This window comes from Cryptomeria japonica, chromosome 3, assembly GCF_030272615.1.
Source record: "Cryptomeria japonica chromosome 3, Sugi_1.0, whole genome shotgun sequence".
Classification (NCBI taxonomy): domain Eukaryota; kingdom Viridiplantae; phylum Streptophyta; class Pinopsida; order Cupressales; family Cupressaceae; genus Cryptomeria; species Cryptomeria japonica.
The window spans coordinates 266780830-266804165 of NC_081407.1; the positions used below are offsets into that span (position 1 = coordinate 266780830).

The 23336-nt window shown below is 37.3% G+C and overlaps 1 protein-coding gene across 2 annotated transcripts; it reads right to left on the reverse strand.

The window, feature by feature from the left end:
• Positions 1–397: 397 nt before the first annotated feature.
• LOC131053337 (ruBisCO large subunit-binding protein subunit beta, chloroplastic) lies at positions 398–15234 on the reverse strand. Of its 2 annotated transcripts, none has more exons than XM_057987935.2 (15): positions 14997–15234; positions 12901–13136; positions 12601–12726; positions 5559–5696; positions 5225–5320; positions 4110–4352; positions 3678–3912; positions 3290–3459; positions 2904–2981; positions 2654–2725; positions 2334–2438; positions 2072–2164; positions 1747–1839; positions 861–987; positions 398–748 (listed from the first exon to the last, which is right to left on the reverse strand). In XM_057987935.2, exons 2-15 carry the CDS (start codon positions 13123–13125, stop codon positions 735–737), a joined length of 1815 nt encoding a protein of 604 aa, XP_057843918.1. In that variant the 5' UTR covers positions 13126–13136; positions 14997–15234; the 3' UTR covers positions 398–734. The 2 variants fall into 2 exon arrangements, with proteins under 2 accessions (XP_057843918.1, XP_057843920.1); XM_057987937.2 differs by having other exon boundaries at positions 12901–13152; positions 14997–15184.
• Between the last annotated feature and the right edge of the window lie 8102 nt (positions 15235–23336).

Here is a 23336-nt window from a genome sequence, read left to right on the forward strand (position 1 = left end):
GAGCATTGGTATGTTGAGTAGTAAAGAGGCAAGGAGATGGTTGAGGTGGTCTTTTGTAAGCCTCCTAGGTATAGTGAAGAGATTTCTGATTTTTTAGACAAAATGTATTTGTCGTGAGATGCTCCAAATCTGATCTGTGATTTGGATTGTCTTTTAGGATAAAGATGGAGATCGCGATGCCATCAACAGATCCTACACGTGGGAGAAATTTTTGGCATGGCATGGCATAGTTGAGCTTGTGAGTCTATCACAGGGGTATCATGCAATGGATAAATCCCAAACACTCTTGGTGACATACAATATCTCTTCCACATAAAAAAGCTCCTGTAAAATAAATTGCAGTTTATACCCTGGGAAGCCAATAAAGAAGTCAAAATAGGTGTAAGACCCACTCCCATGAGACAAAATACCATATCGATAAATAGAAACCTCATTATTCTCAATGGGTAACAAGACCTCCAACTACACCTAGCAAATCCCAACTTACGAAAAAATTAAAATCTCATAATCCCATTATAATACCACCAGTGTTATACAAATTCTCTTCCACAAGAAAAAAACCCTGCCAAATAATTGCAGATGTCACTAAGTGATGCTCTTCAGAAAATGCCGAACTTTCAGCCAAAATTTTCAACTCTATTTAGCTGAAAGAATATAGCTATCAAATTTTCATGTACATTTAATTAGTCTGTGCGATTAATACAAACTTGGTTTGTTTTATTCAAGTTTTCCCCCTAGTACCCATAACCTGCAGTGAGTTATTAAAAAAAAGCATTAGAACAAGATTTAAGAGAATACATCAGACAATCCATCCTCAGTAGGAACATACTAATGATGAACAAGGAAAATCAAATACGGACCTGAGTTATCCATAGGGTTTCCAGCAGGCATAGCTGGTTCTGGTTCCTTGATTTCAACAACCACAACATCAGATGTTAAAAATGTCTTTGCCACTGATGCTGCATGCTCCAAGCAACATCTCACCACCTGCTCCAAAGGGGAGAATTTAGAACATCATAGCCATTGCAGTGCAGTTAAGTTCATAAAGAGAGAAAATACAAACCACCAAAAAATGCATGCAAAGAAAAAAAGAGAAAATTGAAATAGAAAGCAGGAACCAACAACCAAACTATAATTTGTACAATGAAAGATGGCCCTTCCAGCGTGCTAAACATCCAACTCCCAATGTATGTTATAACTTGCATAGTTTTACCATTCGAGAAGACAAACAAAAAAACTGACATGATGCATTCCAAATAGAAGAGTGAACTAACATAAATAATTAATAACCCAATAATCGAAGCAAAATGCAAGGCCAAAACTCTTCTGTAATGGCATTATTGAATGGTTGCAGCTTATTTGTCAGACTGCACCAAGTACCTCTTACAGTAAATCTTAGTAAGCTTTCTGCCACTTGAGAGCAAATCCAACAAATTGCCCAGCATACTATAATCGATGCATTTGTTCCATTGCAATATTAAACAGTACAATTCCAACCTCCCTACAATACACCTAACATTTGAACGGGTAGGACCTAACAGGATAGGCATCAGGTAACACAAAAAGCATCAGGTCCAACTCAGGCTTGTATTTTCATTCATTCTCAATGAGAGTACCAATAAGCAAATATACCCAGAATTGTGATGAAGTCAACAGACTATATTAGCAAGGACTTACAATATTAATTTGCATTCATTTCACTGATCAAGAAAAAAAGAGGCTATCTGAAAAAAAACATCTACTTACCTTAGTCGGATCAATTATTCCTGCAGCCATCAAATCTTCATAACTGCCTGTAGCAGCATTGTATCCATATTTGGGGTTATCATTGGAAAGAACCTGCAAATAAAAACCAGGGCTAGGGATGTCAATTTACTTAAAGTCAACAGGCACCACAGAGACTAGGAATAGCTATCTGCATTTAGGCTGACATCCAATCAAATCAAATAACATTGAATACCGAGGCAAAATAGCTTGCATCAAAGGTTCTGTTTACTAGCTGCCACAGATTGAGTTCAAATAAATTGGATTGGTAATGTAAATTGAACAAATCGCCAAGAAATGTACTAACCTTTTCAACCACAACACTTCCATTTACACCAGCATTCTTTGCAATTAATTTCACAGGGTAGCTCAAAGCTCGTTTAACAATACCTGCACCAATCTGCAGACACACAAGAACCAACAAATTCAAGAACCAAACATCATAAACACATAACAAATAGAAAAGCTGATTGTTTAAGACAAAGCATGGTCTAACACCCAATAAGGATCAAAAACCATTTCCATGCAAGCTATTCTTGCTTATGTAACAAATACCAAAAAAAGGCTACCTTCTGCTCATCATTTTCAAGTGTCTCTCTAATAGCATCAACCTTTGAAGCAAGCCTCAAGAGAGCACACCCTCCACCAACAACAATACCTTCCTCAACAGCTGCCTGTATATGGTAATTAAATTATTAATCAAAAGATTTCTCCAGAGGAATAGATAACCTTATAAATGTAAACCATTCATCACTCTCTGTTTTGCCTCATTGTCATTCCTACACAAATATAGCTTAAATGTTCCTAGCATAGGAATTGACATCGGCATTTTATAGTTTATACATTCATGTCAAACAACACAGTTGTGTACCGAGAATAATGCCATTACCTTTGTTGCATTCAAGGCATCCTCCACTCTTAGCTTCTTTTCCTTCAACTCTGTCTCTGTTTGTGCTCCTACCTGTCAACAATCATATATGTTACTATTATCAACCAACTTTATTCATGCTCTTTATTTGATATACAGAGGTAAAGTAAAGCATGTTTAATCAAGAAAAAACTCGCACTGTTTGCCCCAAATTTATTAACAGAGATATGCTATAGAATACTAGCAGAATTTAACCATTATTTAACAATACCTGTATAACTGCAACTCCCCCAGATAGTTTAGCAATTCTTTCATTCAATTTTTCTTTCTCATAGTCTTGTTCAGCAACCTGGAAGTAAAGAAAGTAAAACATTTAAATTGACAAATAACTTCTACAAACTAGGTTGAGAATGGTGTAATTCTCTAACAAAAAATAACTCGAAATTCATTTGTTTTTTTACTGATATGATATTCACAAAGATAGGCTGAGATTGCAGAGCATCAACCCCTGAAATAATATGTACAGAGAGCAGAAAATCATTGAGAAAACAAAATCCGAGACTCCACTAGTTTGTGTTCTGGTCCAAATGAACAAACTCTAAAACAGCAGCAATTCAAATTAAAGCCTGAGGATCACACAAAGAAAAGAAAGAATACCTCAATCAAGCTTTTAATTTGAGTTACCCTTCTCTCAACTGCCTCCTGAGTGCTTCCATCACCAACTATTGTTGTTGAATCTTTTGTCAGTACTAACTTGGCAGCAGTTCCCAGAACCTCATTCCCAACTTTGTCAAGGGCCAGCCCCACTTCATCTCTAATGACAGTGCCTGCATTAGAACGCAAGTATCAGAAGCATACAGCTATCTATACTAGTAAATAACAGATTAAAAGCATACAATCTGAAATAAGTTAAACCCTAAAATTTACTCCTTGTACTTGGAGTTTAAATTCAAGCTTGCAACAAACCATTTAAAATAATTATTTTCATTTCTGTGCATGATAAAAATTATAAATTCGTTTGATAATCATACTAATAGAATAATACCTCCTGTCAACACAGCAATGTCATCCAAATACTGACTTTTCCTTTCTCCAAATCCAGGAGCCTTTAAAGCAGCAATCTTTAGTGCACCTCGAAGCCTGTTCACGACAAGGGTTGCCAAGGCTTCTTGCTCAATGTCTTCAGCAATTATTAAGATGGGATAACCACCACGAATGGCATCTTCCAATATACTAATCATGTCTCTTGCATTTGTTATCTTTTTATCAACCAACAATAGCTGCAGGTAGTAAAACACAATAATTTCATTTTCTGAGTACATTTGCCTTGTTCACAAAAGATAGTAGTCCACCTATATCCTCTCTGAACGTATAAGCGTTGATATAACTTAGAAATACTCCAACAGACAAATGTCAAATATTCGCATTCAAAACAGGCTAAAGTGTCAAATAAGATTTAGATCTATATATTAGTTACCTTACAATTCTCATACTCCACAGACATCTTCTCACTGTCAGTCACAAAGTATGGAGAAATATATCCGCGGTCAAATTGCATTCCTTCTACAACATATAGATTATTTTCTGCACTTTTTCCCTCTTCAAGGGTTACTACACCCTTCCTACCAACTTTGCTCATGGCCTCTGCTATCATATTTCCTACCTCGTAATTGTTCCCAGCACTCACAGCAGCCACATCTGCTAACTCACTATCTTCAACCTGAAACATACCAGCAATGCAAAGTTTTAACATCTACAAATGTCAAAAATAGAACATGACAGAAGAAATGCTAATCTCATAAGAAGCCCAAGGCATAAAATAAGCCTGCCCCCCCCCCAACCATTTTATGGAACACTAAAAGTACCACATAAACAACAATACTTCTTTCAATACACTCAATGCAAATACTAAATAGACATTTAAGAGATAACAAGATGACAAGAACCTAAGCATTTCAAGAAACGATGACTAAATTACCACATCACAGTACTTCCAAAATGCATCTACAGATATGTATGACGGAATACACAATTTTTTGGAAACCCAAGATACAATAATAGTAGGATAGGACAGGTTCTTATTGATATGTGTTTAAAAAGACTATATATTATCTACATGCACACAGATCTGGACACTTGCATTTGACATGTCATAATGAAATTGTTATTTTCTTAATCTTCATCTAATTTTGCAAGATGAGTCATCATACACTACATCTGAAATTGCCATAGCTTCAAATGAATTTTGATAATCATATAATTAACTTGCGATATTATTAAATGGTATTCCTTCCATTTCAGTCTCTATGGGCTTAAGCTTTATTCACATTATATACCTGACACTATTTTAATCTGTATTTAAGGTCGAGCTTTATTTTCATCATATCCGAGAATTTCTTATTTAAGCATCAATGATAGCCGAAAATGAAAATTAAATGGATTTCAAAAACTGAGCACATCTGATGAATTTATTCTATTTTTCATTAGATAAAGCTGACACTGCTGTGCCTGTACAGATAAAAAAATACACAGCACTCCAAATGCATTATACAGCAAGATAATTCTAGTCAATTGGAGCTGATTGCTAATTACCTCCTTTGATAGAGCTTTTAGTTCAAAAATTAAAGCTTTCACTGTCTTGTCAATACCCCTAGTAATCTGAATGGGATTCGCTCCAGCTGCAACAACCTGAACACAACAGCCTTGCCATTCAGATAATTCTTTCCAAAAAATTATTTAATACTTTTTCAACTCTCTTTATCATAAAAGTTAAAAGCGTTACATAAGTATTTCTTTCAGTTTCATATAAAAAGTGGTTTTACATTGTACAAACTATGTGATGATTTATTGTATTAAATATTCATCGATCCATATTTCTTTCAGCTTTCTCACTTTAAGCAAGCTCAGTCTCATACTAACAAAGTACCTTTATGCCTTCGGCTATTAAACCTTGTGCAAGAACCACTGACGTGGTGGTTCCATCACCAGCCAAATCATTTGTCTTTGCTGCAGCTTGCCTAACCAGTTTGGCTCCAATGTTCTCTACCGGATCTTCTAACTCAACCTGTCAGACAGACAACTGTTCATGTACATATTCTGAAAATGCTTTATAGCCTATCTGCACACTGCACTTTTAGAAAATTATTTTCTTGCAAACTGGAATTTTTTTATGTACCACTCCATTCACAGATGACACAAGTTCCATATAGAAATAAAAATTTAAGTACACATGGAAAGTTTATTCTTCACAACCCCAAATAGGATACTTATGGAAGAAGAAAAAATGTAAATACAAACAAATAGTCCCCTTTTGATGTTCATTTAGGAATGTATATGTTTGAATTAAGGTGGCTGGGTCTTAAGTTATCAAGTGGCTGTGTCTTCGTGGCCACCAGCTTAGCAGCATTTGGGTCTGTCAGTTAGCATCACAATCGAAGGGAGTAGTTGTCCAGTTAGCTTCCTACGTAGGGAAATTAATTAATTGTCAGTAAGCTGTCACCATTTGTGGACTGACTTCCTATCATTCTGGATCACAAAGATCTAAATAAATAAAAAATGAATATTATGAACCCAAAACTCAATTTCAGCTACAGGAAGGTGACTGCCACAGCAGCTTGTTTTCTGCTTGAGGATGAAATACTTCAAGCATGGACCTAGTCCTCCCGGGATAAAATCCTCAGGAGAACACATGGTGCAGGACAATTCAGATTTGCAAAGATTCGGGGATCAAGTGTTACTTGCATGACTGCATGTGTGTCAAGGATATTCAAAGTTCAGAACTGTTGCTGGGTATTTTTAAGTGAGTTTGTTGTAATGTCCCCTATTGGGGTATACCTGATTTTTGCCCAAAAGTAACAATTCCAACGATATGATTTGTTTACAAATAGTATCATATAACTGCTATTGAACTTTGGGTAAATAAAAAATTAACATTGATGAAATGATAAACAAAATCACCTATTTGGATCCATTCTATAGTGTTACATTCCTCTTTACATGAATGATTTTATTTTGTTTCAGAGATGTATATTGCTAACATCTGCAGTTGATAAGAACACATCAGAGAGATCAAATTATTGACATGAATATATAGACAGATAGTTAACTTCTTTTTCAGCTGAAACAGTTAGTTTCTTTATTTAAAAAAAAAATATCTCCTGTAAACTAGAAAGTATTTTACTTTCATTTTTATTGTTACAAGCTTAGCATGTTACATATAATTTCACTTCCAACAACCAAACATATTAGAGACTGGAGGGGAAAGCACAGCAGGGTGCCCCAAGACTGTCTGCCACAACTAAGCCAAAGGGCCCTGAACATCCAACCAAGACAATTCAACCCCTTGGCCCACAAGTGACAGGACCCCGAGTCTATCCAACTTGGGGTGGTCTACTTACATTGTGGGAACTGGTCTACTGCCTCTCCCTAACATGTTTGATTACTAATCTCATGCATGATTGCTTGTAGGATGATAAATTGATTAATTTATTAACTCTTGAGAATTTAGATAGATTAATAATTCAATGAATTAAAAACAATCAAATATTCATAAAAAATATAATAGACAATAGACATAACCACATTTTCATACCAAATCCTTTTGCTTAAATCAAATGGCTGCTCTCCCTGAATGCAGATTATATATATAAATTCTGATCTGATCCGATGCCTTTCTTCAAACGAGAATCTGCCTTATATAGCCTTCAAGAGGAAATGTAGGGTCACAACCTTTGCTAAGGTTGCTAAAGATACCTTTCTTCATAAAAGAGGAGTCCTTTCTAAATTAACTGCTGTCCCTTCAGTAATCGCATCCGCTTGGAATCGATGGGAATTGACGCTTTGTTTAGACATTAATTTTTTATGTCCTACAGATCGCTGCTTTAGACAATGCTGTCCCTTGTGAGAATATTCAGATCGAGTGATATAATTTATTTTATAAATTTGCTTATTCATTATCTCCTCATCATCTAACTCATTACATTTGGTAACAACTGTCATAGCTCTTAATCAAGGAATTGCTACCTAACAAATCCCTATCGACCCTCATAAGGGGGACTGCCTCTTTTATATTCTGAATTCATCAAGGTTTTAAGGCAGCAATCTACTTAATGATGCTGCAATCTCTCCTAACATGGCAGGGACATGACAATTGTATTAGTTTAGTTGCTCCCCATTTGCTGGCATGTGTTTCATGAAAATAACATAAAAAATCTATGTTGAAGACCTTTTGTGTTTGATTGTTTGTATACATTTAGCTTAGGACATAATAATGGTAGCAGCACTGTGATCTTGCCAGCCTATGAAAAGTTCTAAAATAAAAATTTAAGGAAAAAACACTCAGAAACAAGACTAGATATCAGCACCACATGTCGATGAGTCAGATCTGTGATCTTACTCAGCTGCTGTAGAACAAGGGGCAGATTGTTACAAAATACCCTGATAGGGGTCACGAGAGAATGACAAAGCCACTTGCAAAAATGTTGCAACCTCAGAGTAACATGCAAAATCCAAATCTTGCTAGAACATCACAGAGAGGGAACTTCAACTAAACTATCTGTTAGTCAAATGAATCAGTTGCAATCGAAGGATGATACAAGAGATTTGCAACATAAAGTAAAGAAACTTCATACTCCTACTCTTGATGGCAGCAGCAATGCCAATGAGCTCTTGCACTAAGGAGTTGTTTTTCTCAATGAACAAAATGAGAAATCAGCGTTACATGTTGAATGCAAAGAACCAGTATTTGAAAGACGTATCCCTACAGTTTCTAGCGATATCCAAGAAAAAATCATCAAGATCTTAAACATTGAAAAGATGGAACCATTGCCATGTGAGAATGGGTTACAAAGTTGTTAAGTTGATGGGCACAGATCTGCAAAGGAAGCTTCAGTTGATTCTTGATCCATTAATAATCTTTATCTTGAGAACTTCAATGCTGCTACAAGTGTTACAAAAATTTCCAAGCCAGCAATGTAAGGTAAACATTTTGACTGCTGGTCAGATTGCCATTCAAAAAATGAGGAAGATAGTAGTAAAGAATTGTTTGCACTAGTTAGACACCATAAAATTACAACACAAACATTCAAGGTGCAAAGACACTACAAAAAAAAGGATAAAAATAGTATCCCAATATGCTCTGCCAAAAAGAGGCAAGTGGATGTCAACAGAGATTCAGAGCTCAGAACAACTACGTACAATAGCCCAAGCAAGACACAAAAAGTTCAAAATTCTCATCTACATTTCATGTATCAGCGGCTGCAACAACAATGAGCTCTTCAACAATTAGGTGTAATCCAACAACATGCATGGAGACCACAGAAGTTTTCCAGAGCAATCAGTATTCGTCTTATGAACAATTGTCAGTTGAGAATTTTCTTTGTCCAAAGATGACAATAAAGTTATGCTAGCAAGGCAGACACAACTGACTAGAAGTCGGATTTCTAATCCATTAATGCATGCATATGCCTTTGGAAGCCCATGAAAGATGAAATGTATCTAGAAGAAACTTGGAGAGCCAAAAAAGCAAAGCAAGGAAAATTATGAAAATAAGGAAGTGATAGGGTAAGATGAGGAGATGAAACAGCTTCTCCTAAGGAACATGGCACAGGGACGTAAATTTTCCTTATGATGAATCCAAGAAAGAAACAGATTCTTCAGATGATAAAGCTGATAAGGAAGATATGATGAATGCCAAAGGTTTACCTAACAACAATGTGGAAATGAGAATCATTTAGATGGATATTGCAGGGGTAAATAAATTCCTTCAGATGCAAAAAACCATGTGTTATGGATTTCTTTGTATTGCTGAACAAGCAGATCCAGCTGGTGAAGATGGTCAACAAAACACAAAACATAAACAAAGCCTCATGATAATTAAGCTATAGAGCATGATGTAATGGAAGTAAATGCTGTTCTAATAAACTGAAAACCAGAATCATAATAATAGACATGGAGGGCAAAATTTAATGCAGGAAAATGCTATTCCCCAAAACGAAATTCACGACCAGATTTCAGTCAGAGATAAGTTCCATGTAATAGCACTAAAGCAGACTGCACAAGTCTTCATGGAAAATAATCCTTAGCGTCTCAGCAATTTTTTTAAGGGAAAAGTATCAATGAGAGAAGAGATTGGCCCGGTCCATTTCCTATTTCTAGCTGCTTGGTAGAAGAAAGAGCAGCAGCATTAACAGCTGGGAAGAAAAAGTTTGGAGAAGGTGATAAACCTGCTTCTAATTGAACGAGGCACCTACACAAGATAAACTTTAAAACCTAGACTTTAATTCCTCCACTTAATGAAATGTGCTTGAGGATATTGCAGAATTCATTAAGTAACTAAAAAAAAATCCCTGATGCAACAAATACAAAATCTGTCGTTCTTATCATGAATCATGAAAGCCTTGAAAGGTGATTCCTTAGATTCAAACATTGTTCAAAATAGGATCTCAAATAGAAATATGTGTTCCAGATTACTGCATCAGAGGCAGAACTTACCAAGCTGATGGCCAAATCTTCAATCATTAATTTAGAGGTGCTTCAGTTAGGCATGTGTTAACACAGTTTAACAAATTGTTTAGTACAAGCTAGTTTTGCTTGTAACCTCTATGCAATTGCTTTGCTTAAATTGCCTTATGTTGAGTAATTAGGGAAATGCATTTTGTGGAGCACAACTGGCTTGAAGCATTCAAGACCACCTTGCACTAAAGAAGATACACAATTTGAAATTACTATCAGTTGCAAACTTGAAGGGATAACAAGTTTTATTGATGAATTTCTTAAGGAAATGCTGCTTATTTAGGTTGTGATCTGAAAGAGCTTTCTTTAGCAGATTGTAAGAAGTTGACTAGTGGGTAATCTATATCTTTTGACTAACACACCACCTGCATACCTCAGTAACGGCCGTTGATCACTGAAAAGATGTCCAGTCAGTCATGAAGCTGTTGCTGAATTTATTGCTGACTCTGGAAATAACATACCAAATTTTTCATTCAAAAGTAAAAAAAAGGATTTATGCCATGGTAGAGGCATTACAAAGAAGGGTCAAACAAGCTCTGGAGACTGGGCACCTTTCTCAGGTAGAGGTTATTCGCAACTGTAAGATTTTAGCAGCTATCAGACAAAGCATGACAAGTACACCTGGAGTTAGTGCTATTCTTTTTAGTGCACTGGCAAAGGCCAACATCAACATCCAGGCTGTTGCCCTACAATATCATAGTAGTTGTAAAGAGAGAAGACTCAATTACAGACCTATGAGCTGTCTGCTCACAGTTCTATAATTCAGAGGCAGCATTAACTGTGAAGATAATTGTGCAAGAGTTAATTAGAGGAACTCTCTGAATCAGCTTAGATCATGCAGCTGTCCTCAAGAGGAGATTAACATTGATCTGAAATAATGGGGATTACAAGTTCTACAAATTGTTCTCACAGACTGGGGCATGGATTTGCAAACATGGAGAGAGCTTTGAAAAGGAAAGGTCAACCTTGCTGATATAGAAAAAATTATTCGGTATCTGCATGGCAGCAACTTTATATTGAATATTGTAATTGTTGATTGTATGACAGTTCGAGGGTTGTTAAGAATTACTACCAATGGTTACAAAAAGGTATGTACAGTCACTTCAAACAAACAGGCAAATTCAGGACCTCTTGATCAATACCTAAGATTGTGGGATCTTCAACAAAAATTCTATACACACTACTTTTATGAGGCAACTGTTGGTGCTGCTCTACCCATAATCAAAATTCTACAAGGCCTATTGGAAACTGGCAATTTTGTGGAGAATAGCAAAGAAATTTTAAGGTCACTTACAGATTGTTTGCGGCAAACACAAAATCATCATAGGCTTTATGCAGATCAGCATGGCATCAAGAGGCATTTGAGGTAGAAGGTATGGTCTTTCTACACTTCCAACTTTAAAGGCAAACTTCCATTAAGCAAAGTAAGGCCAAAAAGATCAAACCCCACTTCTATATTCCCTACGAGGTATTGAAGAAGTTGTTAAGGAAGCCTTTGAGTTTGAATTAACACAGCAAGGTTTCACAATGTTTTCAATATGTCTTGCCCCAAACGTACACTTACCCAGCATTTTTCACCATCAGCTAACCTGCCATCCTTTGGCAATGAGGGGAAAATTTGTTTTGATCCAGATGCCAGCATTGACATCCAGGGCAAGAAACTGAAGGACGGTATGGTCAAAGGGTACTTCATCTGTTGGAGGAAACTAGCCAAAGAGGATGCTTCTAGAGAGGGACCAGATATATTTGAACATCCAGCTCTGCATCATTTGTGAGAAAGTAATTCTGGAAGAGGGCAGAGTTGTCATGTCCCCTTTTATTTCACTGCATTGGGTGAATGTTTATGTTTGAAATAAAATAGCTGAGTCTTCAGTTATGACAAGACACTATGTTTTCCAGTTGAACAGAAACTGAGTCTGACAGTTAGCATTGCAATTAGAGAGTGTTGTTCAGTTAGCTGCCACAATTTATGGATTGACTTCTTATGATCGAGGATCACTGAGAACTGAGCTATCAAACAGCATAAGGCAAACAGAAAAAAAAAAATGAGTATTACAAACCCAAAACTCAACTTCAGCCAAGGAAGCTGATGGTGCTACTGCAGCTTGCTTGGCACTTGAGGACAAAACCCTTAAGGTGTAAATCTGGTCCTCTGTGCACAAAAACTCTCAGAAGAAAACATGGTGCAAAACATATCAATTGTGCAGAGATTCAAGAATCACCAGGACTAACAGTTGCATGACTGCATGTATATTAACTTTAAGGATGCTTCAAAATTCAGATCTGTATGCTGGCCATTTTCCCAGTCAGTTGTACTCATTAAGTTATTCTCCATTTGCACATATATGTTTCATGAAAAGAATACAAAAAGCGTCTGTTGTTAGAGACTTTCTAGGTTAAATTGATTTTATGCATTTGGCCTGGCAGTTGAGACGTTACACAAAACCATAGCTTACCTCTTTGGCAACAGTCACACCATCATTCACAATTTTTGGTGCCCCATATTTACTCTCTAAAACAACGTTTCTGCCTTTTGGTCCCAGAGTGACTCCAACAAGATCTGCAAGCTTATTGACACCCGCCTACACAAGAGATACAATATGCTGTCAGAAGCCATGTAATTGTATACTCAAGAATATTTTAAGATACAAACCTAGGAGAAAGTGCACATTATTGACCTCACGCATGAAACAGTTTTACCACACTAACACTTCCTACATCTAAAACCTTTTTAAGAATAGGTACATTTATCTGACCTGCAGCTTCTTCATTGCTGACCCATCTTTATTGAAGTATAATTCTTTTGCCATAGCTCTTACATTAAGTGCCATATCCCTCTTTTGCAATCTCAAAGTCTGCCTTTTGTTTAAGCCCTTGAGTGAGCTAGGAGCAAAAGCAGGTACAGAGGACAATGTGCAATATTTATTAGAAGTTGCACTCATCTTGCTGCTGCCAGTCATACTGCACAAAGCTGATGCCATTTTCTCTTATCCTGCAAAATGGGAACACTGGGTACCCTCGTCAACTCTTTCATTTAGTACAAAATACTCTTAGCAGAAACACTTAAACTTGAGACAGCTAACAATCTTGTTTCTCAGTAAATCCTAGAAATCCAACACAGACACAAGCAGGACAAACCCTTAAACTATCCACAGATATATCAGGACAGAAATACCATTCAACTCTCAAGGACAAAACTTGAGGTCTTTCGGCAACCACCACAAAGCTAAGAGAAACCCACTTACATTCCCTATAACAACTTATTTTTCCTGCATTATTTAATCAGAATTAACCAGCAACCTCATTGCAAAAAATAGACTCCTGAGCAAAGTAATGTTAATTGTGATAATTTGTGTATTCAGAACTACAACATTTCAAAGTCTGTATTTAAAATTACCCACAAAATATACAAGAATAATGCTCACATATGAATGACTAGAACCATAAAGCACCATTTCTCTCTGAAAGGATTAACTTCATTACCCTGAAACTTCTAGAAATACAATAAAGACCAACCGTTCACCAAATCACATATGCTACCTAACTCCTTACCACATATGCTTCTTAGACTTCAAACCCCAACCATATGTATAAGTTAGAAACTAAAGAATATACTGTGAAAGATGTCTGAATACAATCTTACAATCAGTTCAGAAAGAAAGCAATTGAAGCTTTCCAGCAGCTTCTCTCCAGTTAATACAGCCAGCAACACATATTATCATATGCAAATGTACTCACATATGAATTGTCCAAACTCCAAAAGCGCCATTTCTCTCTCAACAAGTGTTTCCACAAATTCTACAAGTACAAAACAAACCTACTGTAGACCTAATCACAATTCCCAGTCTTAATGAAAAAAATTTACTAAGCTTCAATCCACAACTTTAATACACAAAAACAAGAAAGTAAGGCAAATACCGGGAAAGTTGCATGTAATCTTAACTGCAAAATGCTCGAGGCTCGATTATTAAATCAACCGTTACTCATATATAAATAGTCAGTGCCCAGAAAGCTATAAAATATCAGATTTGCCCCTTCAGATGTACTTAGAACAGCCAAAGCATGCATAAAAATAATTGATCCAATGAGAACAGAGAAATAAACTAAATCTATTGCCTCCAATGCATGTCCATCTGCTACTGGAACCATTTTCATGGTAATAGCATAATGTTGCTATAAAGTTATAAACTAACTACCCAATACATAATACAAGTAAAAAAAGTATGACCTCGAGAAATAAAATATACAAACACCAATTAAAGGAAAAACAACTAACAAAATACAGAAGAGTTGTAGAGAAAGTAGCACGTATGGATGGAGAAATTGGAGTGCTCAGCAGAGTTCTCAAACTTGCCAGGGAAAATAAGTACTTTGTAGAACCAAACAATTATAAAAAGAGTCACCCAAAACCCTATACCCTCACAAAAACCCAACCCCAATAACTCGTAACCCAGCCAAAAGAAAACATGGGTGGGGAAAAAAGGTTAACATATAGAACCCAAACAAATAAAATAAAATATGGAAAAATACGTCCACCAAAACCCTAAACCCTGATAACCCACCAAAATGCACCTAAATCATTGTGAACGTTTTTAGAAAGCTTAGCGGTTATTTAGTTAAAGCTATGGTGGAAACACCCAAATCAGAATCAATGCAAAACATTAAAAGCTTGCCTGCTATACAAGGAGGTCAAGCTATGGTGATAGAATCATTGCCAAAAGAACTACTGCTCGGTATCTAGCTAAATCCATAGCAACGTATTATTAATCACAAAAGACTTGCGTTGGAAATTCTTAGAGAGCCCACCAAACAACACTAAGCAGAAAAACCTTGTACTTAATTGAGTTCTCACCTTGCCTTGTTTACGTGAGTTAGGAGGACTGGATCCCTGCACAAAAGAGTGCTAGTATACTCCGCCCACTGCTAAAGAACTCTCCAAAGACCAGGTATGAACTAATGCAACATGATAAGGTTGCATGGGAATATTTGTAAACAAGATGCTTCTTCAATAGAGATTTCTAGAGGACTCACGTTTTGTTGATTTTGTTTGCTAGCAAATAATTTTAGTACATCAGTTCACCTAATGAAAACTAACAATAATAAAATATTTTGACTAAATTATATATGACGTTGGCCTTTGTCATTTTCTTTTTAAATGTAAATAATTAATTTATCAACTGTTTTATTAGTTTTTTTAATATGGATATAATCTTTTGGAAAAAAGTGTCTGTATTTTTAATTCAATTTTTATAATTCATCATCACAAATGGATTATGTAAGAAATAGGATGTCGTATAGCTTTATAATATAAAAAAAGAATGAACTAGCAATTGCATTTTGGTGTGCAATGAGTATGTCGAAGAGTTGTGGAAGCTCAAGTAAGAAAAAAATTGCTCTCTTTTTTGTATAAATTTGTGTTGTATATATGAGGTCATTTGGTAGATATAGGGTAGAGAGAGATGGATATATAATGAGATAAAGATAGAGGGAGAGATGGAAAAAAAAATGGAGATATAGAGAGTGAAAGGCAAAGATAAATAGGTCTAGGGAGAGAGAGAGGGGAGGGGAAGAGAGGGAGATAGATAGAGATAGAGATAGAGATAGAGAGATAAAGAAACATAGAGTAAGACAAACAAAAAAAGAGAGACAAATAAAGAGAAGTAGAGATAAAGATATGTAGGGGGGATAGAGAGAGGGGGGGAGAGATATATGGGAAGAGGAGGAGAGAGTGGTAGAGATAGAAAGATAGATAGGGGACAAGGAGGGAGTGATAGAGAGAGATGCAGAGATATGTTAGCAGCAGCCAAGAAGGAAGATTGAGAGGAGGGGGTGAATCAATCTTCATTGGATCAGCAAATTTAACAATAAAAACAAATTTGATAGACTGCAATAATAAGACAAATAAGCAAATTGAAAGCACAACACACAACACCAAGATTCTGACGTGGAAAACCCGGTTAAGGGAAAAACCACGGTGGGAACCTACCCACAGTAAGATGATACTCTATAGTAGTATGTGAAAATATTACAATGGGGAATGCACATGCATTCAGGCACACTACCTAGAGCTCACTGCTCAAATGTAATGGCCCAGAAGGCTACAACCCTCAGGGAAGTCTCACTGACTTACAACAAAATTTGGACTATAATCAAGAAGAATTGAACTGAAAGAATAGCATCTCCAAATGCCTAACTACAGTTTCAGTTAAGCACAGATGTTTGCTCTGCAACACCAATCTCTCCTCAATCACAACACCGAAGGATAAATCACTTATTTGCACACAAACCTCTCTCTGATTATGCAGACATAACATCGACACCCAAATTACATGACAATATATCACTTATATATACAAATCATCAACCTTGACAACAAGGTCAGCTAAACCCTCAACCCTCAATTATAAAATTACATCACATGATACAAAGATCGACCACCAGACCAATATAATGTTTTAGATAGCATAACATGGACCTAAATCAAATTCCCAAATGCTCAACTCCATAGGAAATCACGCCAAGATCAACCACAACACGGTACACCATCAGGAAAACCACATAACACGAAAATCATCATCGGTTGATAGAAACCACCAAAAAATCACACAACAATCAATGCAAATCACCAAAACAAATAGGATACGACTAGGAAACACCGGCAAGCACGTTAGAATCATCAAGAACAGTTGCACCAACACCACTTATCAAATCTTCATCTATCAACAACTGAAAGCTCAAGAACACAACCAATCAGCAACTGTCATGAATAAAGATAACTTGTGGAGCACCAAATCACAATCCATCTGAAATGAAGATACACAAGACCATCCCAAGCAATACTCCAAAATCTCAGCACAAGATATGATCACATTGAAATATATCGGAGGATATACCGAACTCTGCAAAACAACACTACAACCTGGATCAAAAGATCTTCCCAATCTACAATCACCGGAGCAAAACATAGGAATATGTTAACATCAATGGCAACAACATATCCTAGCAACAACAATGACTAATAATATCCAACAATCTCCCCCTTTGGCATTGATGGCAACATATGGTTGTGAAAAAACAGTCAATGCAAAGTAAGAAGATATCTCCAGCAAACTCCCCCTAAGATCAGGACATATAAAGTTGTTTTTCACATGATCTCTCTCCCCCTTTGACAAAAATGTCAAAGATCTCAAAACAAAAAACCAAACTCACTTCCCAAAATACAAACATGAATCTCAGGAATCTCTCCCTCTAAAACAGTGACTACTCCAGCAGAGGAGCAACACCAACTCACCAATCTGAATAAAAAGATAAGACTGTGAAGTCCACCGGATTGATGCAACTCAATGCATCTAGTTCTCACCATGAGGGGTGGATACCCCTAACTTGTTTCTCAAATAGACAAATGTATCTGCAGGCAAAGTCTTAGTGAAAATATCAACTATTTGTTCCTTTGTAGATACATACTCAAGCTTCATCTTCTCTTCATTGACTTGCTCTCTCAAGTAATGATATTTGATTGACACATGCTTAGTCTTTGAATGTTGCACCAAATTCTTTGACATGTTAATAGCATTGGAATTATCATAATATATGACAGTAGGCTCATCATAAATAACTAGATGATAGCCTTCAATTTTTGCTTCATCCAGACTACCTGAGTGCAATTACTAGCAGCAGCAATATACTCAGTTTCAGCAGTAGATAAGGACACTGAATCTTGTTTCTTACTAGCCCATGAAACCAACTTCTTACCCAAAAAGAATGCTCCACCGATAGTGCTCTTTCGGTCATCAACATCACTAGCCCAATCTGCATCAGTGTAGGCACATAGCATAAAATCATATTTCCTAGGATACCATAAACCATAATTCATAGTTCCCTTCAAGTATATGAATATCCTCTTCGCAGTAGTGACATGACTCTCTTTCAGATCAACTCGATATCTAGCAGCCATGCACACAACATGCATAATGTTCGGCCTAGTCTAAGTAAGATATAGCAGTCCACCAACCATAGTACAAACTCTGATTAGCTTTAGGAGATTTATCATTCTTAGACAATTTACAACCAGTCACCATAGGAGTTCCAAATAGTTTGGAGTCATCTAACCCAAACTTCTTCAACAATTCCTTCACATACTTAGTTTGAGATATGAATATACCTTTTTCAGTCTGTGAAATCTACAAACCTAAGAAAAATTTCATCTCGCCAACCATAGACATCTCAAATTCTTTTTGCATATGATCAGCAAACGTCTTTCTCAGGTCATCATCACCTCCAAAGATAATGTCATCAACAAAGACTTCAACAATAAGGATGCTATCGTTTTCTATCTTAAAGTATAGATTATTGTTAGTAACACCTTTACTAAATCCCAATTTCAACAAATATTTATCTAGTTTAGCATACCAAGCTCGAGGGGCTTGCTTCAGTCCATAAAGAGCTTTCTTTAGTTTGCATACCATGTCTCCACCATCAAACAATGAAAATTCACCAAGTTGCTCAATGTAGAATTCTTCCTCAAGATCACCATTCAAAAAGGTAGATTTGACATCCATCTGATATACATTGAAATCTTTATAAGTAGCATAAGCAAGCAATAGTCTAACAGCTTCAAGTTTGGCCACCAGAGAAAAACTCTCCTCATAATCAATTCCTTCTTTCTGATAATATCCTTTGCAAAATAGTCTAGCTTTATTTCTGACAACTTCACTGGCCTCGATCAATTTGTTTGTGAATACCCATTTAGTACCAATAACATTATTATCTTTAGGTCTAGGCACAAGTTCCCAAGTATTATTCTTTTCAATCTAATCTAGTTCTTTTTCCATAGCTCTCATCCAACTTTCATCTTTACAGGCTTCAGCAACATCTTTAGGTTCAACTTTAGAAATCAAGCATACTTCTTCAGCATCTAACCTTCTTCTAGTCATTACACCTTTATTCTTATCACCGATAATCTATTTTTTAGAATGATTCGATCTTACATACCTCATAGTCTTATGATTGTTTTGATTTTTAGGTTCCTGTACTTCTTCGCCAGTAGTAGCAACATCCGGGTTAACTGTCTCTACTAGATCATTTTGCTTAGGCTCTTCAGTCTGAATAGGAGCTAAAACAATATGTTGTCCATCATCATAACTACATGCCCTGATCTCTTTTCCAAGGTTCTCATCCACCTTCACATTTGCACTCTCCACTATCTTTCTCAATCTCTTGTTGTAGCATCGGTAGGCTTTGCTCTTTGAATATCCCAAGAGAATCCCTTCATCGCTTCTAGCATCAAACTTTCCTATATCCTCATCTCTCTTGATATAACATTTGCTACCAAATACTCTGAAATATCTCACAGTAGGAACATGACCAAACCATAGCTCATAAGGAGTCTTACCGGTATCACCTTTGATGTAAACTCTATTGAATGTGTAAATAGCAATGCTAATAGCTTATTTCCAGTAAATCTTTGAAACATTCCCTTCAATCAGTCTAGTCCTTGCAACATCCAAGACAGTTTTGTTCTTCCTTTCAACAACTCCATCCCGCTGAGGGGTTCTAGGAGCAGATAATTGTCTTATAATCCCATGCTTCTCACATAATAAATTGAATTCACTGGAACAAAATTCTCCACATCTATCATATCTCAGACACTTCACCTTCAATCCAGACTCAGTCTCAACCTTTGCTTTGAATATCTTGAACTTATCCAATGCTTCCGATTTCTCCTTCAAAAAGACAACCCACATTATTCTAGAATAATCATCAATTAGCAGCATAAAATATTTGTCACCTTGCACACTTCTAACATTTGTAGGTCCACATAGGTCAGCATGCACAAGATCTAGCAATCCATCTGATGTATATTGTTTACTCTTGAAAGAAATCCTTGTTTGCTTACCCAACTGACATTCCTTACATGTCGGATTAGCAGGCTTAACAATCTTAGGCATATCTCTAACATCATGTGTAGAACTGATCTTAATCATTGAATCAAAATTTACATGACACATTCTCCCACGCCACAACCAACTCTCGTCAATCTGAGGAATCAAACAACTTTTCTCACTAGCATTCAAATGAAAAATGTTACCTTCAATCTTAGTTCCGGATGCAATCTCTATGCCAGAGGCATTTAAGATCTTGCATTTTCCATCCTTGAATTGTAGATCATAACATTTATCAACCATTTGTCCAACACTCAAAAGACTATGCTTCAAACCTTCAACATACAAGACATCATCGATGTTATGCTTACTGTGTATGGTGAAAATGGATAACAATGATAACAATATTGAAAGGCTAAATGAATTCAACCACCAAACCCTAGCCTAACAATCAACAAAGATCCACCATAACATATGAAGATTACCTAAGACAATGCAAATCAAATGAAATCACAAAGATTATACCATCACATGTCCAATAGGGTTTTGATCTCCATGCTTCCTATCTCCATTGATCTTGCTTGATATATTTGCTCTCAGATTTTATATGCACAAGAGCTCAACAAAGAACGGAATGTGGTTGCAAGTAGGATCGTAGTGTAATCAAGTCCTCCAAATTGTCGATTAGGGTTATTAGAATGCTTGATTAGGGTTGATAATGAAGGAAGCATCTCCTTATATAGAAGACACTATATGAAATGGAGGGATAAGATTGAGAGGTGTAAAAGGAGGTCAGCTAGGATTAGAGGGTAGGTAAAAGAAATAATAAAATAATGAAAGGGGTAGGTAGTGTATGAATTAAGAGATGAATGACATGTGTCATAGGTAGAAAAGGTTAATGAATTAATTAAATAAATAAAGATTTATTTAATTAATGGAAGAAGTGGGATCAATTAAATAAATAAAATATTTATTTAATTTAAGAAAAGGATAATTTAAATAAATAAATGTATTTATTTAAATGAGAAATAAGGCTAGAAGAGGATAAATGAATTAATTAAATAAATAAAGATTTATTTAATTAATAGAAGAATTAGGCTTAGATAATTAAATAAATAAAATATTTATTTAATTAGACATGACAATTTTAGGTGTCTACATTTTGCCCCTCTTTGAGACAATGCGGCTTGTCGCATTGTTTCAAAGAAGATAAGATGAACTGATACAAAGTTGCCCCAGAATGGGAATGATATGCCCCCTCGAGAGATTGGATGAAAATGCCTGAAAAGATTGCAGACAATCTCTCGATAAGAAAGATGGGATAGAATGGACTGACTGGATAAAGTGACAAAGTCACAGGATGAGGAAAACTGACTCGGGAAACGAAGGCTAAGGCTAGGGTAGGCTATAAGATAGACCACGGGCAAAAGACATCCTCATTGTCATCTACACCTTCACGAGATCAAAGTGCAGAGCAAGAAAAGAGCAGCAGCAGTCAGCAGCGATGGCTTCCGTGCACAGATTCGACCGCGTTCGACGATTTCAGAGCCAGCAGAGGCAGGAGAGCCGATAGGTACCACCAAACCTCCTCGTACTTTGATGCATTTATTGTTGTCATAAATGCATGCTAGTTAGAGCAATAAATGCGCTTAGGAATAGGGTACAAAAAAGTTTGAAAACGTGCAACCGCGTCTGCGTCGGTGTCAGGCGCGTCTGTGTCCGACAGGCGCGTCTGTGTCGGTGCCAGGCACGTCTGTGTTTGGAATCGCGTTTGCGTCAAATGCGAGCGCGTCTGCGAAGCGCAAGGGCGTCTGCGATGCTCAAGGGCGTCTGCGTAGTAAAGTCGCGTTTGTGCACAGCTTAGGCATGTCTATGTCATACAGGCGCGTCTATGTTATACAGGCGCGCTTGTGTAGTCTGTAGGCGCGTTTGTGTCAGTCAAGCGCATTTGCGTTGAAAAAAATGCAAGTTTTGGTCTTCGAGGTCAAATCGGCAGTTATGTGATGAACATACGCTGTCGATTGGATAAGCTGTTGAGAGGATACACTCAAGCAGGTCCGCTAGGAAGATTAGGATAGATCAAGGCACTTTGTGATGAACAGTGAGTACCAAGATAGAGTACTTTGTGATGAACAGTGAGTACCCAAAGTATGAGCAACACTTTGTGATGAACAGGGAGTGCAAATGTGAGTAACACTTTGTGATGAACAGTGAGTGTCACACACGTAGTACTTTGTGATGAACAGGGAGCACTACTAGGATAGAAGCAACATTTTGTGATGAACAGTGAGTGTCACTAGGATAGATAACCATATGCATTTAGATAAAGAAGTAGCATTTTGTGATAAACAGTGAATGCCACCATGACTGACATGATTGATTTGCTTGACTGCAGGAGTACTTGCCTATGTTGGAGTCACGGGAGAGATTCCCGTCGACACAGAGATTGCGACCAGAGCTATCGTTTCAGGATAGAGCTGCCATCGAGGAGATGGACTTGAGACATATATTGTATGTGCCTGAGTTTCGGGCAAACAAGGGTTTGCTGACTACACTTGCCGAGAGATGGCATTCTGAGACATGCACTTTCCATTTGCCGATGGGTGAGATGACAGTCACCCTTGAGGATGTCTATAGGATTCTGCGGATACCGATTGATGGAGAGTTGATTCCATATGATCGTGACGGAGGCAGGGAGGCATTGAGACAGGTGTTCCAGGATCCCGGACTAGAGATGAGGGCAGGACACGTGGCATGGGACACTATGACCGCCACAGGGTTAGCATTGCCGGCCGTGATCGGAGGAGCGATCAGTGGATTTCTATGCCCAAACAAGGCAACACGGGGATTGGCTGTGGGCTGGGGGAGCACTGGAGACACTGATGACAGATCACACCAGATATGCTTGGGGACCATGTGTATTGGCCCACCTGTACTATGAGCTTCACCAGTTTGTATACCATGGGTCAGTGGGACTGGGCTGCGGGGTGACACTACTGCAGGTTTGGGCCTATGAGCATCTGCCAGTGACGAGGCCGATACACTTCCGAGGCAGGGGACATGGACGCAATTTTGTTCACTTATACGACATGATCACCTTGCAGCCGCGGATTGGTAGGTTGGAGCATTGGCGGCGAGTGCTGGATGATATTGATGCGGTCATCTGGAGACCATATCTAGGATGCGAGGAGTGGGAGGATGACGCCGTGGAGCTGCCATACACCTTCCGAAGCAGGTATCTGATTGGGCAGACGCCCTATGTTTTAGAGAGGCAGCTTGTGGACAGGGTATGCAGGCAGTATGGCAGGATC

Excerpts from the sequence above, each read along its gene's own strand:
- LOC131053337 (XM_057987935.2), bottom strand. The coding sequence starts at position 13,125 with ATGGCATCAGCTTTGTGCAGTATGACTGGCAGCAGCAAGATGAGTGCA. Across the intron at positions 5,321-5,558 it reads TAATAGCCGAAGGCATAAAG|GTTGTTGCAGCTGGAGCGAA; the intron begins GTACTTTGTTAG and ends TGTTGTGTTCAG. Across the intron at positions 2,439-2,653 it reads ATGCCTTGAATGCAACAAAG|GCAGCTGTTGAGGAAGGTAT; the intron begins GTAATGGCATTA and ends TACCATATACAG.